The sequence below is a fragment of the Mustela nivalis genome (assembly GCF_964662115.1).
Source record: "Mustela nivalis genome assembly, chromosome: 12".
Lineage (NCBI taxonomy): Eukaryota > Metazoa > Chordata > Mammalia > Carnivora > Mustelidae > Mustela > Mustela nivalis.
The window spans coordinates 3,262,572-3,284,670 of NC_139031.1; the positions used below are offsets into that span (position 1 = coordinate 3,262,572).

At 48.3% G+C, this 22,099-nt stretch overlaps 1 protein-coding gene across 4 annotated transcripts in view; it reads right to left on the reverse strand.

Moving 5' to 3' along the window:
* DPP6 (dipeptidyl peptidase like 6) overlaps positions 1-22,099 on the reverse strand; it is an 841,237-nt gene that overhangs the window by 312,535 nt on the left and 506,603 nt on the right. For all 4 annotated transcript variants that reach the window (XM_082692922.1, XM_082692925.1, XM_082692923.1 and 1 more), the window contains exon 2: positions 7,525-7,639. In XM_082692922.1, coding sequence (XP_082549048.1) covers positions 7,525-7,639 — 115 coding nt within the window. The remainder of the gene's footprint in view (positions 1-7,524; positions 7,640-22,099) is intronic.

Below are 22,099 nucleotides of genomic sequence, written 5' to 3' on the forward strand. Positions count from 1 at the left end.
GTCTATTGCGCCAAAGAGAAATTTCGAAAAGAGCACAGACTAGCAAGGGAGAAATGAATGACAAAATTGAAAAGGACACATTCTCATTTGGCTAGTCCCTTCGGAAGTAAGATTGCCTTAAACACTTTTAATTTGATCTTTAAAATGTAAATTGTGCATAACTGGTGGTAATTAGACAGCACTACAGAAAAATGTACTTGTCATTCAGAACGATTACCAGAAGGCCCTTCAAGATCCTGGGTATCAACAGGGCTTCCATGTGATTCTTCCTACCAAGCTGGAAAAAGCACCCACACGAATGTGGGAATATTTCTACCAAAAGGCTAGACCCAGTTGAGTTCAAAATGGATTTTCTGGGCAAGTAAAAAGCAGGTACTGTGATTTGAGTTTAAACAAACCAGAATATAAGACTAGAAACTGGCAGTCCTTGAAAAAGATTATTTTATTAAAAGTACTTCCTACTTATCAAAGTCAACATCCAAAGAATAATCCAATCAAGAAACAGCCACTCTGGAAAACAGCATGGAGGTTCCTCAGAATGTTGAAAATAGAACTGCCCTATGACCCAGCAATTGCACTATTGGGTATTTACCCTAAAGATACAAATGTAGTGATCCAAAGGGGCACATGCACCCGAATGTTTATAGCAGCAATGTCCACAATAGCCAAACTATGGAAAGAACCTAGATGTCCATCAACAGATGAATGGATCAAGAAGATGTGGTATATATACACAATGGAATACTATGCAGCCATCAAAAGAAATGAAATCTTGCCATTTGCGACAACATGGATGGAACTAGAGCGAATCATGCTTAGCGAAATAAGTCAAGCAGAGAAAGACAACTATCATATGATCTCCCTGATATGAGGAAGTGGTGATGCAACATGGAGGCTTAAGTGGGTAGGAGAAGAATCAATGAAACAAGATGGGATTGGGAGGGAGACAAACCATAAGTGACTCTTAATCTCACAAAACAAACTGAGGGTTGCTGGGGGGAGGGGGTTTGGGAGAAGAGGGTGGGATTATGGACATTGGGGAGGGTATGTGCTTTGGTGAGTGCTGTGAAGTGTGTAAACCTGGTGATTCACAGACCTGTACCCCTGGGGATAAAAATATATGGTTATAAAAAATAAAAATTAAAAAAAAAAAAAAAGAAATGGGCAGAAGACATGAACAGACATTTCTGCGAAGAAGGCATCCAACTAGCCAAGAGACATGTGAAAAAATGCTCACATCACTTGACATCAGGGAAATACAAAACCACAGTGAGATCCCACCTCACACCAGTCAGAATGGCTAAAATTAACAAGTCAGGAAATGACAGATGTTGGCGAGGATGTGGAGAAAGGGGAACCCTCCTACACTGTTGGTGGGAATGCAAGCTGGTGTAGCCCCTCTAGAAAACAGTATGGAGGTTCTTCAAAAAGTTGAAAATAGAACTACCCTATGATCCAGCAATTACACTCCTAGGTATTGACCCCAAAGATACAAATGTAGTGATCTAAACGGGCATGTGCACCCCAATATACAATAGCCAAACTAAAAAGAGCCTAGATATCCAACGACAGATGAATGGATGAAGAAGATGCACAATGGAATACTACACAGCCATCAAAAATAAAATCTTGCCATTTGCAATGACCTGGATGGAAACAGAGGGTATTACGCTAAGTCCAATGCATCAGTCAGAGAAAGACAAATACCACATGATCTAACTCACATGTGGAACTTAAGAAACAAGACAGGATCATAAGGAAAGAGAGGAAAAAATTAAAGTGAGACAAAACCAGAGAGGGAAAAAAATGGTAAGAGACTCTTAGTCATAGGAAAAAAGCTGAGGGTTGCTGGAGGGGAGGCAGCTGGGGGCATGGGCATTAAGGAGGGCATGTGATGTGATGAGCACTGGGTGTTAGGGAAGACTGATGAGTCACTGACCTCTACCTCTGAAACTAATGTTACACTATATGCTAATTAACTAAATTTAAATTTTTAAAAAAGCTCCTACTATATTTTCTAAGTAAGTCTACCAAAGTGGAGGCAAAGCTAGGCGGGAAGGCACGCAGGATCTGCAGGGTGTTATCATCACTGGGACTCTCCTCTCCTTAAGGCTGCACTTTGTTCATCCCTCACGCAGTGGAGGCCACCACTGCCCTTAGCAGGGCTCACAGTCCTTCGCTCAGTGACTCAGCGAAGGGCACCACTCAACCGGCCCTACCCGAGCCCTGCCTAGACTTCTCATTTGTTTTCATTTCCACTTCTCATGTCTGTGAAATTCTCCTCATGCACGTTCCTTGCCTTACTCATTTTTTTGTTGTTGTTGATATCTTATGTTAGTCCCCATACCGTATGTCATTAGATTTTTGACATAGTGTTCCCACATGCATCGTTTGCCTATAACACCCCGTTCTCCAGGCAACCCATCACACCCATCACCAGACACTAAGCTCTCAGGAAGAGCATTTGTATCTCTTTTTCTCACCTTTCATCCAACACTAAGCTAGATGCTCTCAGCCCCCGAGAGGGGAGCATTAATGTTTGACCAACAGGTACATCCTGATGGTGGACTCAAGGATGCTCTGCAGGTCTGTGGATCCGAGAAAGTTCTGGAACCAGGGACAGGTTGGGCAATTTGACATTCTCTCCTGCCTGACTGAATTTTGGTTGCCAAAAGCCAGTGCTGCACCCCAGGACAGCGGAGGCAAAAAGCCCAGAGTGGGAGGGGACAGCAGGACCTTTGTGCTGAACAGGCATGGCTGATCATCCTAACCCCAGGACACACGCTCCCTGGGCAGCATAACCTGTAAAATGAAATACCAGCTACCGAAGCCCAACAGAGCCCAAGGGTTAGGCCAGGCTCAGCCACATTTGTATCTTAACAGAAGCATGAAAGAAATTCTGCTCTTCAAAGCCTTTTCTGGAATTCAGGGATGCACTCCAGCCCCATCACCAGCAGATGCCTCCTGCCCATTCTTGTTGCCCCTGACAACTGGCTGCCAGCATTCAAAGAGGGAATGGTTACAGAGACAATATTCTCTTTGCAGAAGGCTCACTGCTGCCCGGGAGCTGAATGTCAATGATTCCCAGGGCTAGCGGCGGCATTTGGGAGGCTGGGACATGCTTCCCTATGCAGTGGAGAAGACTGAAGGACCGCTCTCTGTGTGGTGTTGCATGGGCACAAGGAAGAAAGGCTTCCAGGGCTGGTTTCCAGGGCTTATTCAGCGAGAACATTTACCACCGAGCCTCGCTGCTGGACTGTTGGGGAGAAAGGAGCTCAGGGTGGGTGCCCTTTTATTTCCCTTTCAAGTAACAACTGCAGGAGCCCTAGGACCCTGGGTGACACGGACACTTGTGTGCCTTGGAAGGACGGCAGCCACCGCAAACTACTTAAAACACTGTTGCTTTCTAAGTCCCCAGTCCAGTGCTGGACAGCCACAGAATCCACTGTTCAATCATCATTTTCTTGTATAAAACAGCGTTCTGTTTAAGGAAAAGCAAAGGTAGGAACATGTACTCCATGAATCCCAAGGAAGACCTGATTCCCTCCACATTAAAAGTACGTGGTTGCTGAACTCTCCAGCTAAGGTGAATCATCGTCAGCAAATCGCAAAATAGAACAAGTCCTTGTCTTTCCTAACCTTCCCCCTACTCAGATTTCAATGGCTGAATCCATTGCCCACCCCACCCCCCAATCAGTCAGATGCGCCATATTGAATCCTGAGTCCCCCTCCTCCAGGTTTTTTATAATGTTCCCACTATCATGTAAACTAACAGCCCAAATGAGATGAAGTTCATGTACTATGAAGTTCCACTTTTTAATATGTACAACTCAGTAGTTCTTGGTGTATTAACCGAGCTGTGAATCTATCACCACTCTCAAATTCCAGAATATTTTCATCACTGCCAAAAGAAATCTTATTCTGATGCACCATGGAGGCTTGTCCACCGGATCCAATGTACCATCAGGTGGGGATGTTGGTAACCAGGGAGGCTGTACGTTGTGTGGGGACAGAGGGCATATGGGAAGTCTCTGTGACTTCCTCTCGATTTTTCTGTGAATCTAAAGTTTCTCTAAAAATATAATGTCATTAAAAAAAAAAGAGGGGCGCCTGGGTGGCTCAGTGGGTTAAACCCTCTGCCTTCAGCTCAGGTCATGATCTCAGGGTCCCGGGATCGAGTCCTGCATCGGGCTCTCTGCTTGGTGGGGAGCCTGCTTTCCCCTCCCTCTGTCTGCCTACTTGTGATCTCTCTCTCTCTGTCAAATAAATAAAAAATTAAAAAAAAAAAAAAAGAAATCTCATACTTACAAGCAGTTACTTCTTACCATCCCCATCTCCAGCCCCTAGCACCCACGAATGTACCTCTGTCTCTATGGATTTGCCCAATCTGGGATCATACGGGATGTGGCCTTCTGGGTCTAACTTCTTTCACATAGCATAATATCTTGAAGTTTCATCCATGTTGTATTATACATCAGAGATTCATTCTTTTGTATAGCTGAATAATATTCCCCCGTACGGATATACCAACCTGTTGTGTTCATCTGTTCACTAGGTGAAGGACACTGGGCTGTTTCTACCTTTTTGGCTCTTAGGAATAATGGTGCTATGGACATCCACATGCAAGTTTCCGTATGAACATATGTCTTCAGTTTTTTCAGGTATATACATGGGATTGGAATCACTCAGTCATACATGAATTCTACGTTTAGTTTTGAGGAACTCCTGAATAGTTTTCCACAGAGTCGACACAACTTTATATTCCTATTAATAATGTCTGAGGTTTCCCATTTTTCCACAACCTTACCAATACTCGTTCTTTTCCTTTTTGTGTGTTTGTGTTTGTTTTTATTGCCATCCTAGTGAGTATGAAGTAGGATACTGTGAGTTTGATTTGCATTGCTTCGATGATTAATGATGTCAAACATCTTTTTTTATGTCTATTGGCCATTTATATTTCTTTGGATAAATGTTCTCAAAATCCTCTGGTTGTTTTTAGTTGAATTATTTCTCTCTTTGTTTTGAGTTATAGTAATTCTTTATATAATCTGGACATTAGACCTTTACTGAACATCTATCTTGCAAATATTTTCTCACATTATGTGGGTTGTCTTTTCACTCTCTTGATAGTGTCCACTGATGCACAAACATTGTTAAGTTAGATAAAGTCCAATTGGTGTATTTTTTCTTTGGTTGCTTATGCTTCTGGTGTCATATCTAAGAAACTGTTGCCTAACCCAAGGTCATAAATATATGCCCCTAGGTTTTCTTCAAGAATTTTATACTTTCAGCTCTTTTATTGGCTTGTTGATCCACATTGAGTTGATTTTGTACATGGTTTGAGGTAGGGCTCCAACTTTTCTCTTTTGCATGTGGATATTCAGCTGGGCAAGCACTATTTGTTGAAAAGACAATTCCTTCCCCATCCAAAGATCTTGGCGCCCTTGTCAAAAATCAATTGGCCATAGATGTATGGGTTTATTTCTGTGTTCTATTCCATTAAACAATATGTCTATACTTATGCTGGTATCATCATTACTGTAACCTTAGAGTAAAGTTTTAAAATCAGGAAACATAAATACTTTAACCATTCTTTTTCAAGGTTGTTTTGGCTATTCTGAGTCCCTTGTATTTTCCTATGACTTTTGGAATTGGCTTGTCTATTTCTCCAAGAAGGCAACTAGGATTTTTACAAAGATTGGATCGAATCTATAAATGTATTTGGGAAGTATTGCTATGATACCAATATTAGACTTTCTAATCCATAAATATAGAGTATCCTTTCATTTATGTATGTCTTCTTTAATTTCTTTCAATTATGTTTTTTGATTTTTCAGTGCACAAGCTTCTACACCTTCAATTAAATTATTCCTAAGTACTTTATTCTTTTCAAAACTGTTACAGGTAGAATCAATTTCTTAATTAGATTTTTAGATTGTTCATTGTTAATGGATGGGAATATAAATGACTTCTGTATACTGATGTTATATTATCCAGCCTTGCTGCATTTGTGTGTGTGTGTGTGTGTGTGTGTGTGTGTGTGTGTGTTTGTGTTCCTTAAGATTTTCTATATACAAGTTCATGTCATCTATGAACAGAGAAGATTGTTGACTTCTTTCTTATCTGTAGTTTTTGCCTTGACTAGAATCTCTAATAGAATGTTAAATAGAAATGCGGAGATTAAGCGTCCTGGTCTGTTCCTGATCTTGGGGAAATGCTTTCAATCTTTCACCAATAAGTGTGATATTAGCTACGGGTTTTTTTTTTTTTTTTCATACATGCTCTTTATCAGGTTTCTACTAGCTTGTTGAGTGTGTTGTTATGAAAAGATTTTGGACCTCGCAAATGTCAGCTCTGTGGGTTCCTTCCATCCTTTTATTCTATTAATATGTATATATTTTATATGGATTCTCATGCATTAAATCAAATTTTCTTTCCTGGGATAAATCACATTTGGTTAAGGTGTATAATCCTTTTTATCTGTTGCTGGATTCAGTTTGCTAGAATTTTGTTGAGGATTTTACATCTATATTCATAAGGGATATCAGTTTTAGTTTGCATATAGTTTGTGATACCTCCACCTAGTCTTGGCTTCAAGGTATGGATTTCTCTTTTTGTCATTGAAGTTTTAGATCTTTTAAATGTACATCATCGTTTACTTGTACTTCTTGTAAAAATATAAAAGTTCTGTATGTATGCTTGTATGTATGTATTTATTTACTTATTGATACATTTCAATGTATCTACTTCTTTCTGCATCTTAAGGCCTTAGATCTGTGCAGTCCATTTACTGAGGGTTAGAACTGTGTTTTTCCGTTCAAACAATTAGGAATGTAATGTGACAGTGAGAATGTGGCCACCGTGGCCTCCTGTAATTACCAGTGAATACCTTACAGGAAAATCCTTCCTTCATTCCTTAACCGCATACCCCATCACAACCCGCTGCCCATCTCACCTTCTCCTGAACTTCCTCATGAGGGGCCTCTCTCTCCTCCAAGCTCCCACGGCACTTACTTTCGAAACATTCAATGACCCAGGTGTGTACACATTTTTGCTGTAGGTTTTTGCTGAAGGTGTTTGTGTGTTTTTTCTTCCCTGTTGAGATTCCTGGCTCTTTCTGACACTTCAGTTATTTCATGAAGTACTTCTGTTCTTAGTTCACACTCAATGTATGTTGTTTCAGTAATTTTTAAAATCCATCTTTGATACAGTAGCTATGAATTCCATAAGATCCATATACTTGTTATATTTATAATGTCAGTCTTTAAGCTCATCAAGTGTGAATAAGTAATTATGAATTCTAACATGTGCCAAGCATTTCCATGTAGCTAACAAGTATATGAATGAATTCAAAGCATACAAAATGGATTTTTTTCATTGAAACATATTAACCATTTAACAATACGACACAACGAGAATTAGAACCTGGGAAAAATATGTAACAGGTAGTTACTTAGAAAAAAATTGCAAAGCACAGCTCGGCACTTTCTCCCATCTTGCTTTTCCAAGAATAAATGTAAGTACCTGGTGTCAGCAGTATGACCGAGGTGACGATCAAGGAGCAGATGACCAGAATCACGAGGAGAGCAATTGCTATTCCCTTCCAGTTTCTTTGGGGAGGGTTGCTCCCCACCAGCTCCTAGAAACAACAAGAGGAAAGAGAAACCCAGTGAGTGAAGTAAAGAAATGAAATAAACCAAACGAAGACACTCGGACTCAAGAGCCACCACACCGAAGAGTGAAGGAGGCACATTCTCATCCCTGAAGCTATGAGGAGTTCCTCTGCTCGCCCTTCTGCCCCCTGCACACGTCCCCGTGCCTCAGCAAAACCCAACGTCAAGAACAAATGTCACAGTATATGATGTTTACAGCTTTGCTGAGAACTGACTCGCTCTCCATTCGGGACACTGGGTTCCACAACACAGGACATCTGTGGCCTTTCTTTTCATGACAGCCAACCTCCCAACCCCACTGAGTCAAACCCAGGTACGACAAGCACGGCCGGCTCCAAGTCCTCGCTCATCTTCCTTCTCGCTCGCATCCACACTGCTCGCTCGCATCCACACTGCTCACTTCTATGTCAGCGTACCAGACTTGACCATTAATGAGCACGTCCTGTGTGCCAAGTGGAAGTAACCTGGACCCACGCTCACAATCTTGAGCGCCTTCTTTCTGTAGAACCTCAAGAAAGGTTCCAAGATTGCCCAGACCTCTTCACTGGGTGATTGACTTATATCTATTCTAGATTTTAGTCCCTCCCAGGAGCTGTGTTTGCATTGTCACAGGGGTTAGGGATGGGGTGAAGAATGTGGAGACACTGCTGAGGTGTGCTAACAGTTGGAGAGATCTAGGAAGCTCATCAGACATATTGGCTGTTGAAACCAACTTTCAACTCCTTTCAAATTAGGGTGCTCATACAATTTACATTCCAAGCTGGGATCCTTTGAGACACAAAGGGGTTAATATTCATAAGTAACAATTAATAAAAATAATAGTTCATATTGATAAAAATTATCATTAATTATACAAGAGCAACTAACTCCCCAAGGCCAATAAAGACATATGGTCCTACTGCAAACGGTCCACTGCTCCTTCCGCCCGTAAACAGATCACAAGACATAATTACAACTCATGTTAACACCAAGTGAAGATTAAGTAGAATAGAGGAGGCCTCAAAAAGTAGATAATGCAAGAGCCAAATACAGCTTCATCCAAAACTCAAACTTCATTAGAATGCAGCAAATTTCTGCAAACTGAAATAAAGGTACTATTATATGGAGGATGGCAAATAATTAATAATTGACATGCATATATTCAACACTGGTTATCTAGATTTCAAATTAAGAGAATTCTGAGGTCCACTGCCATCTTAGCAAGAAAGGATTTTATAGTTGTTTAGAAATTTCTATCAATCTTATTTGCTATGCAGAATTTATCTATTAAGTTTTTAAAGCTTAAAAATGACAAGAAGTTATACTGGACTGATCTGATTCCTGAATGGATAGATTTTCCTAGGCAAGAAGATCACTGGCCAAGAACAAGGAGAAATGATCATATTTTGCTGATTCAGCAACTTTTCACTCTGCCCAAGTTTATAAAGAAAATTCGAAAACTCACCACATTTGTGAATAGCATCAATCTTGAAATAGCGGTATTCATATGAACAGGGTCGTACACATAATGTCTCACAGACCCTGGTGGACATTTTTTCCCCTTTCTTTTCCTTCCTTCCTTCCTTGCTTCCTCCCACACTCCCTCCCTCCCTGTCCTCTCCCCTCCTCTTTCTTTCTTTCTTTGAGAGAGGGTCCAAGTGCATGAGAGAGGGGAGGGGCACCGGAGAGGGAGAGAGGGAATCTTAAGCAGCTGCACACCCAGTGTGGAGCCCGAGGAGACACGGGACTCAATCTCACAACCCTGAGATCATGACCTAAACTGAAACCAAGGATCAGAGGCTTAACTGACGGAGCCACCCGGTCACCGCTCTAGTGGACGTTTCACAAACACTGCTCATATTAAATCCCAGGGTAACAATCAAACTAGAACATTTTGATAGTCAAGACCAAATCTTATCCAAGATCCCGAATAATAAAATGAATGGACTGTCTTCATCAGCTCAAACAGTTGATATCTTTTTAATCTTGCTGTTAATAATAAACTAGAACTTCAAAATCTGTTCCAAACACATCTATTAAATACACTGGTCAAAGTGTATGAGTTTATGAGGAAGCCTAAGACTTTCTCTTTGTGTCAATTTCTTGACGAGCTAGTAGTGTAGCCGGTTTACGTGTAGAGGTGCCGTGACACAGGTCCTTCTGAGACTCAGTGGGCCCCTCACCAGCCCCAGGACATCACAATGTCCATGTCCAGGCTGGATGGTCTCAGAGTGTCTGCCATGATGACCAGAAGATGGAGATGTTTGCAAAACGTGTCACGTCAAGGAAGAGTTTAGCCTCAAAAGCCGACTACTTAAGAGTCTTCATCCACTTGAGCCGTCACGTGGAAGACAGAGGAGACTGACTCTGCACAGCTCCAGAAAGCAGAATCGTGTTTCGGTACAACTTTCAGATTCCCAAACATTAGTACCACCTCACGATAGAAGGAGCTGCTTGGCCAGGACCTGCACAGGCTGGTGAACACACAACGGGGGTCCTGGAGGACTTGTCCTTCCAGAAAGGAAGGTGGAAATAAATGCCTTATAATGACCAATAGAGTAAAAATTCTATGAACACCCAGAGGATGGAAGAGAGAGATGCCAAGTGGCGAGGCTATTACTCAAGGGCAGGACAGGGAAAGGAGGCAAGGGCTTCTGGAGAGGGGACCCCACTCTGCTTCCTCCTGTTCACTGGACTAAGAGAGCACTCTGCACGGACAACCAGTTCGGTATGGACTACTGAGCTGGAGAATGTACGGTGAGAACCAGACAGGAAATGACAGGACAGCCCACTCCAGTGAAGCCATGCTGGGTCGGCGACTCCCCCTCCCTCCCTCCCTTCTTCCCCTCCTGGTTCTTGTGCTGCAGGAGAGAAAGGGACAGAGGCAGAGAGAGAGAGAGAGATTCCTGAGTGGGCTCAAGGCTCAGCACAGAGCCTGATATGGGCTCCATCTCACGGCCCTGAGATCACGCCCGGAGCGGAAACCCAGAGTCAGGTGATGAATCTACTGAGCCCACCTAGGCGCCCCAAGGACACCATTCCACAAGGACAAATGCACCGTCCTGCCCTCCGGGTGGCATTCTCACACATTCCAGAAGGAAGGCGATTGTACCTGCATGAAAGCCGATCTTCTTTATTAAATTCCATTTTCATTTGCCAAATTTCACTTTTCACAGCACAGGTAATTTCTTTTTTAACCGACACAAACACTATTGTAACGATACTACTAGGAAACAAGTTAGGGAGGAAACAAATCATGTATAATCTTGCTAATCCAAGGAAATAGAACTTTTCATTTCTCCCATTTTCCTTTCTAGTCATGGTCTATATGCACATTTAATTTCTACATGGGTGTAACTGAGCATAGAGACGCTTCTTGAGTTAGAATGCAGATGAATTTGTGCTCCCTTGAACATCTCATTTGGCTCCCAGATTCGAATGACTTCCTCATCTCAACGTGCAGGAGCTGACTTATGGAAAATTTGAGTAGCGCTGACCCTGCTTCCCATGAAGGACAAGACAAGTTAATAAATTATCCCCTGAAACGCTAAGCTTCAGGAGTGCATTTCTTGGTAGAATTATACATTTTTGCCTAGAACAGTGAAAATGAGACTGTAAGACATTCCCTGTTCTGTTTGGTACCGCAGGCTTATCTCGGAGACCCAGTAAAATGGAAGCGCATGTCTCCCCCGAGTGTTTGCTGTAACGACGTGATCAAACCTTCCAGCCATTCATCAGTCCGTCCAGACGTCCATCCATCCACCCATGCGCCCCCCGGTCCATCCAACACTCGTCTATCTAGTGGCTCCACAGCCAGTCCTGCCCCGAGAAGCTGGGCAGAGCAGGGAACAAAACAGACTACATGGCTGCCGATCCAGCCGGCTGAACGGTTCCCTTTTCCACATTTCCTTCTTTGTATTCTAGGTCAGGGGTGGGGCATGAACACCAAACGACAGACCCACGAGGAGAAGAAAAAGGCAGGGCAAGGGGGTCACGGAGGGGGCTTGCATCCTGTTTGTACCTAAGGAGGTCAGAGAGACTTTCTACTGAAATGACATTTGAACAGAGACTAGAAGAACAAGTCCAGCCGTGAGGAAGGACGTCAGGCTGCTCCGGACTGAACGGCGTCCCTGCGACACACCGGGGTAAGCTGGAACCCACAGTGTGATGACACCGGGGTAAGCTGGAACCCATAGTGTGATGACACGTGGGCAGAGCCGCTGCGAGGAAATGAGGGTTGCACGAGGTCACGAGGGTGGGGCCCTTGGACGGGATCGGTGCCCTCGTGAGAACAAACAGCAGAGGGCTTGCTGTCTACACACGCGCACGCAGGAAAGACCAGGAGAGAGGTCACAGCAAGAAGGCGCTGCCAGGAGCCTAAGGAGGAAGGGCCCGGGACACTGCGGCCTGCACCGTGACTGGGGGTTTCCGTCTCCAGGACTGCGGGAAAAAAAAGCTCGTGGCCCAGACGCACAGCTCCCATGTCGGGGACGCTGTGTCTGGTTGCACAGGCAGAGCTCCCTCCACCGGACGCAACCATCGCACTTCATAAATGCTTTTCTGGAACACGACCGCACTATTAGATTATGTATGTAATGTCTGCGTCACCGCCGGGCCGCGGGCGACTCGGGTGTGCTGGCGTTCCTGTGCCTGAGATAGAACTGCAGACGCCACCGCGCTCTGCAGCCGTGGCCAGTCCTCCAGGATGAAGAATGGACACACGGACGCCTCTAGAAGAAGGAACTTTGTCACTCGCTGGCGTGTGTGGCAGAAAAAACGCTGTGGATTGACGCGGAAAGCAGAGCAGGGACACGCACCCGGCTCCGCTGGCGAGGCCATGAGCCGCGGCCGGTCCCAGCAGATGTGATGCAAAGTGACACCTGTCGTTGGCACTTGCCTCGTCCCTAGACACACAGTTGCTGCTCAACTTATTCCTAACTCAGGCAAAGAGAAAGCAAACCTAACCAAGCCAATGAGAAACAAACTCACCCTTTTCCTAGGCTGTTTGGTTATTTTAAAAATATAAAATTCACATTTTCAGAATGTTATTATCTTAGGAATCTGTGAACAGAGCTTGATAGTTTGTGTGTCCGTGGTACAACCGTGACGGAGGACACGGATGGTGATACCAGCGAAAGACCCGCGGCGTCCCGTGAGTGGGTTAAGTGGGGGTCACCGTGCGTGTCCGCCAGGCCCTTCCCATCCGTGCTCAAACCCAACCGGCCTTATCTTGGCCTGAGCTTCCCCCTCCCACGAGACAAGCCCCGCTGACTTTGTCACACCTTGTGCCTTATGATGAGGAGTAGAGATTCTCAGGAAACGTCTGAAGCGATCATTCAGAAATCAGAGAAAGGGAAGGCTGCAGGGATGGGACAAAAATGCGCAGAAGGACCGGAGGACAAAGGAACCCAGTGCCTGGGCGTTAGGACCCAGTGCAAGTGTGTTTGGAAATACATTCAAGTTGATAACATTTGTAGAAACATAAGATATTGCTTCATGATTGATCACTGTGGCTCTCAAATAATGCTTCAGTACGATGTGATAAGCCCTATGGGAAGAACTCGAAAGCACATCAGATTTCTGATACGTTAAAAAGAACCAAAACACAGGGAATGCCATCTCTTTTGGCCACTTCCCAGCTCGCACAAGGGGAAATGGGTATCGGCATCCCTGTCGGGTCCCCGCAGCAGGACGACCGAGGCCACAGCCAGGTCACCCACTCCACGGTGAGACACACGACCCCCAGGCTGCAAATACCCACCCTGAATGTTTCGGGTACAGGCCATGGCGTGTTTGTTTTCTGCGAATGTACAAATAGTCCCGCACAGCTAACGAGACCGAAGGGGTCTCGCTTCCAGCGGGGGTGAGGGGAGAAGGGGCGTCACCGAGGGGTCGTCCTAACGGAGGAAGACCAGCGGCGGGAAGCTGCGGAAGCCGGGGCGATCGGTGGCAGCAGGAAAGCGGGGACTGCGGGGACGGTGAAGGTCCAGCCGTGCTGGCTTTGGTGGGGACCGCTGGCAACGGCGCACTGTATTTCCCTGTGCTAACGGCAGCGGGGTCGACCAGATGGCCCAGTCACTAGGGAGGGAGGAAGTGAATTCGATTATTTTCCTTACGAGAGTCCATCTTGGAGCCCGTCAATCTCCCCCCACCGCCCGGGCGGCTTGCAGACGTGTGTTGAGACGAAGACTCTCGGCAGCTCCGCGGACCCGGAGAGGCCTTCTCTAGACCACCACCAGACCCAAGTCTAGCTCACGGGTGGTGTCAGCTTTCCAGAGGACACCCACGAAGCAGCAGCCGGCGTGGCCTCACGTGTCCGGCTGGACCTGGAGACACAAGCCAGCGTGCGCGGGGGCAGGGCAGAGGTCACCCCCGATGAAGCCCTGTGTGTTCCCACCGGGGAGGGTCTTCTTTGTCCTGAGACCCTGCCCTCCTCCGGGACTGCCAAACACCTGTGACGCGTCCGCTGGTCGTGTGTCTCCTGGATGCGAGCCGCGCGTTCGCTAGTTGTGACTGTGAGGAATGGAGGGGCCTGTGGTCACCAGACACGAGCCGAGGCCGACTCCCCGCAGTGACTCTGCGTTGGCAGCGGCACGTGGGCGGGCTGAGGGGCATCTCGGAGACGCGGGAACCAGCACTGTGGTGCGTCTGGGGGCGGCGCTGCGGGGGACAGCCGAGTCTCGCCCTTCGAAACCCTGCGCTGATCTCACTCACGGGAGCTTAAATCTGGCCGCAGGCCCTCCCGCTGACGGTCAGTTCGTTGAGAGCCGCCGTCATCTTCGTGGACGGTCAGCGCCACGCTCAGGCCCGCGCCTTCCCCTTGGCTCGTCTCCGTCTCCTCCTCGCACCCCCTCCCCCTGCCCCGCGACCCGGGCCCCCGGGGGCTCTCCGCGGACCACCCTCTGCTCATCTATTACGGATGGATCTGCGATCGACTCGCCTCTTCTCCCCTGAATTTGGAAACTTCTGGAGCTGACTATCTCACACAGCAGGACTTTGCGTGACTGCCCGAGGGCACGGCACTTTGAAACCCACGCGGATCAGCGCGGCGGTTCCCCCAGAGCAAGCTCCTGCCCCGCCAGCCCTGCCGGGGCTTCCAAACAGAACCCAACAGGCAAATCCCTGATGGTCATTATGTGACTCCTACAACTTCTTATTTTTTATTTCAAACTCCACACCAGAGCTCAAATTATTGCAGACTCTTGAGTTTAACCGATAGTTTCTCACAGAGTCTTCACGAAACTGATTCAAGACGGAAGTGATTCTGACCTTCAGACCTCAGTGGGCCCCGATCTGTTTTGACAGAACCTTCTAAAGGTATCGTACTGCCTAACTCACCCAAAGCAACCGTGCTGTGTCCGGATCGGAGTCAGAAGTTTCACAAAACTTCAGGCTCCAGAGAAATCCCTTTCAGTGAGAATGTGGCGACCGAAGTGAGTCGCGGATTTGCAATCAAGCATATTTGCGTTTTCCAAACTGCGGCCGGTGAGAACAACGCCTTCCGATCTCCCAACAGCCCTCTTTGCAGAGACATGCTGAACCCCACAGGCAATTTCGAGACCGATTTTTCTATCCTGGGCAGCATTTTGGCAAGCTCAACTTCCCGATGTCAAAAATTCCCCTCGGGCGCCCCATAAATATTAAGTAACTAACCAACAAGCCTAAAAGGCAGTAACTGTCAGCAGTTTCACGGCAGCAACAAAAGTAATTTGAGCTCAGTTTTTCAAAAGGGCAAGCCACCCTGACACCATCTTCCAGCTCAGCGCAAAAGCTGATGGAAGGGGCGCCCGGGTGGCTTGGGTCATGATCCCAGGGTCCTGGGATCGAGTCCCGCATCGGGCTCCCTGCTCCGAGGGGAGCCTGCTTCTCCCTCTCCCACTCCCCCTGCTTGTGTTCCTTCTCTCGCTGTGCCTCTCTCTGTCAAATTAATAAATAAAATCTTTAAAAAAAAAGATTTAAAAAAAAAAGAGAGAGAGAGAGAGAGATTGTTTGATTAAACGCTGGGCTGGAATACGTCTCCACGGCTGTCCTCCCCGAACCACGGGTGCTGGCACCACATTTCTGCACCACGAGCCTGGCCCTCCCCTCTGCAGCCACAGGGATGGCCCGGCCTGGGTCAGAAACCCGCTCCAGGCTTCCCTGTAAGATCAGAGTCTGCTGTTTACTGGAGATGACAGACCTGAAACCTGAGGACGGAGAGGGGCAGGGGAAGTGCCCATATCCACAGGCCTGTGGGTTCAGGGGAAATAGAGCAGCTTTACAGAATGGGGAGAAGGAGCTAGAGAGACAGAGGAACCCAGACAAGAGGCCGATAGAAGGCTTCCTCCTGGTTTCCCACTTCTTTTTTTTTTTTTAAGATTTTATTTATTTATCTGACAGACAGAGATCACAAGCAGGCAGAGAGGCAGGCAGAGAGAGAGAGGGAGAAGCAGGCTCCCTGCTGAGCAGAGAGCCCGATGTGAGGCTCGATCCCAGGACCCTGAGATCCTGACCTGAGCCGAAGGCAGAGGCTTTAACGCACTGAGCCACCCAGGTGCCCCAGACATTCCTGTTTCTTTATGAGATGTTTTATCTCCCACTTTACTGAAGCTAGTTTGAGTGCATCTCTGAAGCTTGGGAACAAAGCAGCTGAACGCAGGGCTATGAAGACAGCAGGCCAGCAAAGCAAACTACCTCGAACATGCCATCTTGAAGATGGCACTGGGCGCTCGCTAAGGAAGTCCCACGCCCTAGTTATTGTGCCATATTCTGGCCAAACCTAGACTCAAAACCCAGGTGATAACTCTAACGACTCACGGGATTATGATTTTACAACAATGAACTTGCTGATTTGACCTATCATTTTATTTGAAAAGATCCTTTTTTCCACCAGTATGTAGCTCTCTTTCCAGCAAAACTCTGAGTGAAACACAGCAGTGACCTCATGAGGCCCTCGGTGGTCTACACCTGCCATCACAGAACAGCTCTGGCGGGCGGCCCCCTCTGTACCAGGAGGGGGAGAATTCAAGCTGAAGCCAACGCCGGCCAGGACAGTTGTTACGACTGCATTTCTTTGTCTTGAAGAGGATGGGGTCTTCTTGAGGTATTCACTCTCTTAGGTACCAAGTCCCTCAAAAAGAAAGTTCTTGCATTTTTAAACCACAGCTGGCCTAGAATGGGATTTATTCAGTAGATCCGTACTGGACAGGTGTTTTTATAATCAAAAAATGGCCTAATACTGATACTCATTTTCATATAGTTCAGTCTAACGGAAGGATTGGTAGCAACAGGGAAATTATTAGCCACAGAAATTCAGCTGATTAGCAATCTGGATTCCATCTGCAGCTCGAACCCCCCTTGGACACGTTCCCAGGTTCTGGTGATAGGATGCAGACATTTTGGGGGGGTCATGGTCATTGTTCGCCTACCTCGGTGTTCTACGCCGTATAACAGAATGCTACACCTCGACACAAATACCAATCTCACACAAGCACAGCACGAGTGAATCTCACAGACAGGATTTTAAGGGGCCTGGGACGGACATAAAGGATCTATGACGAGCACCTTCATTTCTATAAAACCGAACAAGGGGCAAGACGACACTCTAAGGACGGGCTTCATACTCGGTCTAAGAAGACAAGCAAGAAAGGAATTTCCATAATACCCAGGATATTCCAGAGCTCAAAGCAGAGGGCTCAGTGATGGGCAAAGGGGAAAACACGCAGGAGCTCGGAGGCGCTGGTGACCGCCCTTTCTCCACCCGAGAGAGCTCATGGTTCTAGTTTTTACACGTTCATCCAGTTTTTGTCCTGTACTGTGTGCAGCGATAAAGGCGGACGGTGGCAGTGAACAGCAATAGTGCAGCATATGCTCTGGCCAGGAGTGGCAAAGGGGAGGGACACCTGCCTGTGCTCCCTCTAGTCAGAGAGAGGGGGAGAGAGGCGGCGGGCCACTGCAACGCCACTGCAACGCCACGGTGAGATATCTGGGCGCTGAGGACACAAGTCAGGGCGCTCCGGGGAGCATCACGATGGGAGTGGCGCCAAGGGTTCTCGGGATTTACTTTGAGAGTTGGAGGGTGTGCAGGAGTTAACCAGGTGAATAGCTGGGGAGGCGGTTTGCATGTAGGGGGAGCACAGAGAAGCTGGCGTGAGACCTGGTGCGGTGTCCCCGGAGGGAGGGCGCCCCTAAAACCTGCCTTGGAGACAGTGCCGTGTCTTCTGTGTTTGGCCCTCAATGCAACGAGACGTCACTGAAGGATGTCGTAAGCCCCTCTGATAACTTCCAGGAGAAGGCAAGCGTTAATCTTTTCATTTGTTTACAGACATCGGGGAAAATGCACTGAGAAAGACCAGATGAGTTCCGTGGCGCACCGGGCCTTAAAATGTATCCGTTATCAGGGCAAGGTGGAATCAAATACCCAACAGGTAAAATATTCCCATAGCAAGTACGACAATTATCGGGAGAAAACGAGCTACACGAACTGAGCGTGGGATCTCCCGTTCCTCTGCTCTAGTCCACTGTCTAAATGTGTTTTCTTTCTAATATTTATTCACCGTGAAAAGCTCGGACATTAATTTCTTTTATGTGTCATGGACCATTTACTATAAGTAGAAGGTAGCAACAAATTACAAAATCAATGGTGCGTAGATCTCAGGATGGTAAAACAGCTTTCTAATCATTGCATTTCCATACTCAGGAGGACAACACAGGACTTGAAGACAGCAAGAACAAGTTTTAAATAACATTTAGCGACTGACACTCGGCCACCGACATTCATCACGTCAGTCCCTCGGACGCACGTCCCTCTTTCTGTTTTACTGGATCATTTACTTAATCTTCCTTATTGCTGGCTCTTATTTTTTCATAAAGGTGCTAAACGCACCAGCACGATAGTAATTGGCTGGAGGAAGCTCAGAGCAGACCCGTGGGGAAAGCTCCACTCCGCGTGGCCCCTGCGTCTCCTGGGTGTTGAGGAAGCTGCAGCGAGGCCGGTCCTCGCTGGAGAGACAGCGGGTTCTGTCCCTCGGTGCCTTCTACCACGTTCTCTCACAAGCTCTTAATAGCCCCGGATTCCAGGATTTACCTATTAAGATTTTATTTATTTGAGAGAGAGAGCACAAGCAGGGGGAGCAGCAGAGGGAGAGGGAGGAGCAGACCCCTGCGGAGCAGAGAGCCCGCCGTGGGACTCGATCTCAGGACCCCAGGATCACGACCTGAGCTGAAAGCAGACGCCCCCCCGACTGAGCCCCCGATGTGCCCCGAATCCAGGACGTGAATGAAAGTCTCTCCTCTGGGGAGTAGCCAAGAGCTCTTACAAGAGCTGCAATGGCCCGTTGCAGGGTCCGCACCAGCCTTGCTGGAGAACGCCGGAGAGACGCAGCCATCCCGGGGTTCCCTGGTTCCCTGCCGACGCGCTCGGCAGACCCGGGAAAGCACTTTGATTAAAAAACGCTCACGCTGGGAACCGCGGCCCCGCACGGCGCAGGTGAGCAGAGGCGGGGACGAGCAGAAACAGGAAGGAAGGAACTTGGGTGCCTTGAGGGGAGGCCCAGAGAGAAGGTCACCCTGACCCCACAGGCACCGAGGGAGGACCCCGCTGGGAGAGGCCACGGGCGCTTGAAGTCACGGCTCCGCACGAGGAAGAAAGGGAAGTGCAGGCTGTGGGAGCCTCTCTACGGGGCTCGCGGGGCCCACCATCACCGAGGTCCCGCCGACCCCCCTTCCGCAGGGCGCCGGCCCATCCCAGCTGCTCGGCAGGTGCAGGCGTCAGGGGCGGGATGGGGGAGTTCAGATTCCCAACAAAATTCAGATGGTTTGTTCTTTACTTGGCCTTTACCGGGCCACTTTAAATTAGGATTTCATGACCCGCTGACTTGAAATACCGCAGTCCGAGAGAGCTTAAGGACAGCTTTATTGCTCCAGGCCAAGTTTACTGAGAAAACACGACCACAGCTTACCAGGCCCCGAGGCGTGTGTCCGACCCGTGGCCCAGGGACAGGAAAGGAAAAGCGGGGGCCGTGGTCTGACTCGGGATGTGGAGCGACAGAGGCAGGGCCTGGTGGGAGCCCTGCGGAAAGGAACACGGGGCCCAGGGAGGAGTGCCCCGGGCGCGAGTCCAGTCACAGCAGAGCGGCCCAGGCAGGACGTGGCTCACGTCTCCACAGGCAGTGACCCAGGGACCCAGAGGCTCTCGGACGAAAGAGATAGTAACTGTCTGGTCTCCAGGGCAGCAGAAAGCCGGGATTCGCTGAGCACGGTACTTGACGTAACTTTGTGTACCTCTTGAAATGACACAGTGGGACGTTGACACGCAGATTCCTGGGCCGACGGGGATCCCCAACCAAGACTCTGCCATGTCTCCAGTAGACCACCCCGCCCCTCCCCTACGCTTTGTCTCCCATCAGGGGCACCTCCTCGTACTTTCTGCTGCCTCTTCCCTGCCGGGCTCCTGTCCTGGACCCCACGAGCCTTTCCTGCACATCCTTGCTGGGCCTCTGCTGAGCCAATGGAAGGCGCGCAGGAGACACTGGGGAGGAGCGGAGCACGGGCCCAGGGTTCCTCTGCGGGACTCTCTGGCTCTGCCTGGTCTGCCTGGAGGCGGCAGCCTCTACCGCATCGCCCGACGAGAATGCTCCCCTCCTTGGGTCCTAGCTCAGGGCTGGTGTCTCTTGACTCTCAAGGTCGATTGGGTTTCCCGCCATGTCTCAGACAGACCATCCGGGAAGTTTGCTATGTGACAGGAGACGATGCGGCATTTACAGATGGTGACACCCAGGTCACCCGCCGCAGATCCTGGCCCCTTTCTAACGAAGCAGGAAGCCCCTCCGGGGAACCTCGTGCCATAGGGACACATACAGTGTTTCGTATACATCCTAAAGGACTAACTGCTTTACTGATTGACTGCAACGCACTTTTCTTTGATCCCTTAAACTGCTCAGCCAGAAAGGCTTGCTTACGCCGCAGCTGTCTTGCACGATGAGAATGAACAGAACATCTATGACACGGGATGCAAGGTCACCCATGTGGCGTTTCTCGAGTCTGTCACTGGGTCTGTGTTCACTGTTGCAAGGGTTCAGTGATTTCTTTAAAAACTGGACGCTCGTTTATTTGAAACTCCTCAGAGACTCCATCTTCCTGCCTGGAGCTTTCCCTCCGGCAGGTGGGAAAACTTGAGTTGTTCGGGTGGTTATTGTTAGCTGCAGAGATCCGAAGGAAAGCCGATCTTCCTGCTCAGATGAGAGTGTTAAGAGACACACATGGTTTCTACCTATTAAAAGTATCAGTGGGATTGTCCACGGATGACTGAGAGCCCAACTCCAAATCCACATTCTCCATAACGCCTGACAATCGCGTGAAAATCAGGGTTTGTGATGGCAGGTTTCCAAATGCAAAATTCTACTCCTTGGTGTATTATAGGATGGCTTGGAGACATGCCCGCACGGAATTCTGGCTGGAACCCTTAGTGGCACCAGCACCAAAACCCTGCCTCTTGACGGGCTTCATGTATCCACAGTATCCACACACGGATCATAAGCAGCAGCGCCTGCACGTTCCGCGTCTGTGCCCCTCGGCAGAAGTCCTCGGCGTGAGCAGCAACGCCATGGCCAGAGAACCCGCTGCGCCCCGTGCCTTCCCTGGGGTCTCTCATGGTTTAGCAGACGAAAGGTGAAGACCACACTCGGCGCACACAGGGGTCAGGCAGGTCAGCTCCTACTGGCGGACGGATGACGAGGAAACGAACGCACGACACAAAACCCAAGTGGGTTCTAAAGTCTGTTGCAGTGGCTAAAGGGTTGTCCACCTGAAGAGGGTAAAGCACGTCAGCAAAAGCCCTTTCCTTCCTGACTGAAAAGGGCAGAATTATTTTCTTCTCAAAGCCCCTACGTCGATGTCAAGAAAGAAGAGTGTCCTTATTGGGGGGACCTCATCGTCCTCCATGAGTCGCTTTGCCCTCGGAGCGTGGGGAGACGCGACAAGCCGGTGACTCAGAGCCGCGATCTCCGTACTAATAAGCAGTGGCTGTCGGGAGCCGAGGCAGGAACATTCGTGACCATGTTGCATTCTCGTACGACAGCAGCATCGGGAAAGCAGCATCAGGATGATCAGGGAGATCATCCGACGACCCCTGTTACTGAAAACCAGCCAGCTCGGTGCACGGAACTCTCTAGAACCTAACTCCTTAACAGCAGCCTTGTTAACGATCATCGCACATCAACCCGAGAAGATGCGACCCCTTTGGCTATTATTTCTGGGATTCATTCTTTGAATTACTTTGACGGCAGAAGTCACGTTCTGGAGACACTTGCCAGTTATTACCCCGTTTCCCCAGGAAGTGGAGGGTGAAGAGGACAAGTGTCTGTGACAGAGGCGATCTGGCTTCTAGGCCGGGACTGAGGTCAGGACACAGAGCGAAGGGGAACTCCAGCCTGTCCTGGATCACGGGGCAGGCTCTGGGAGAAATGGAA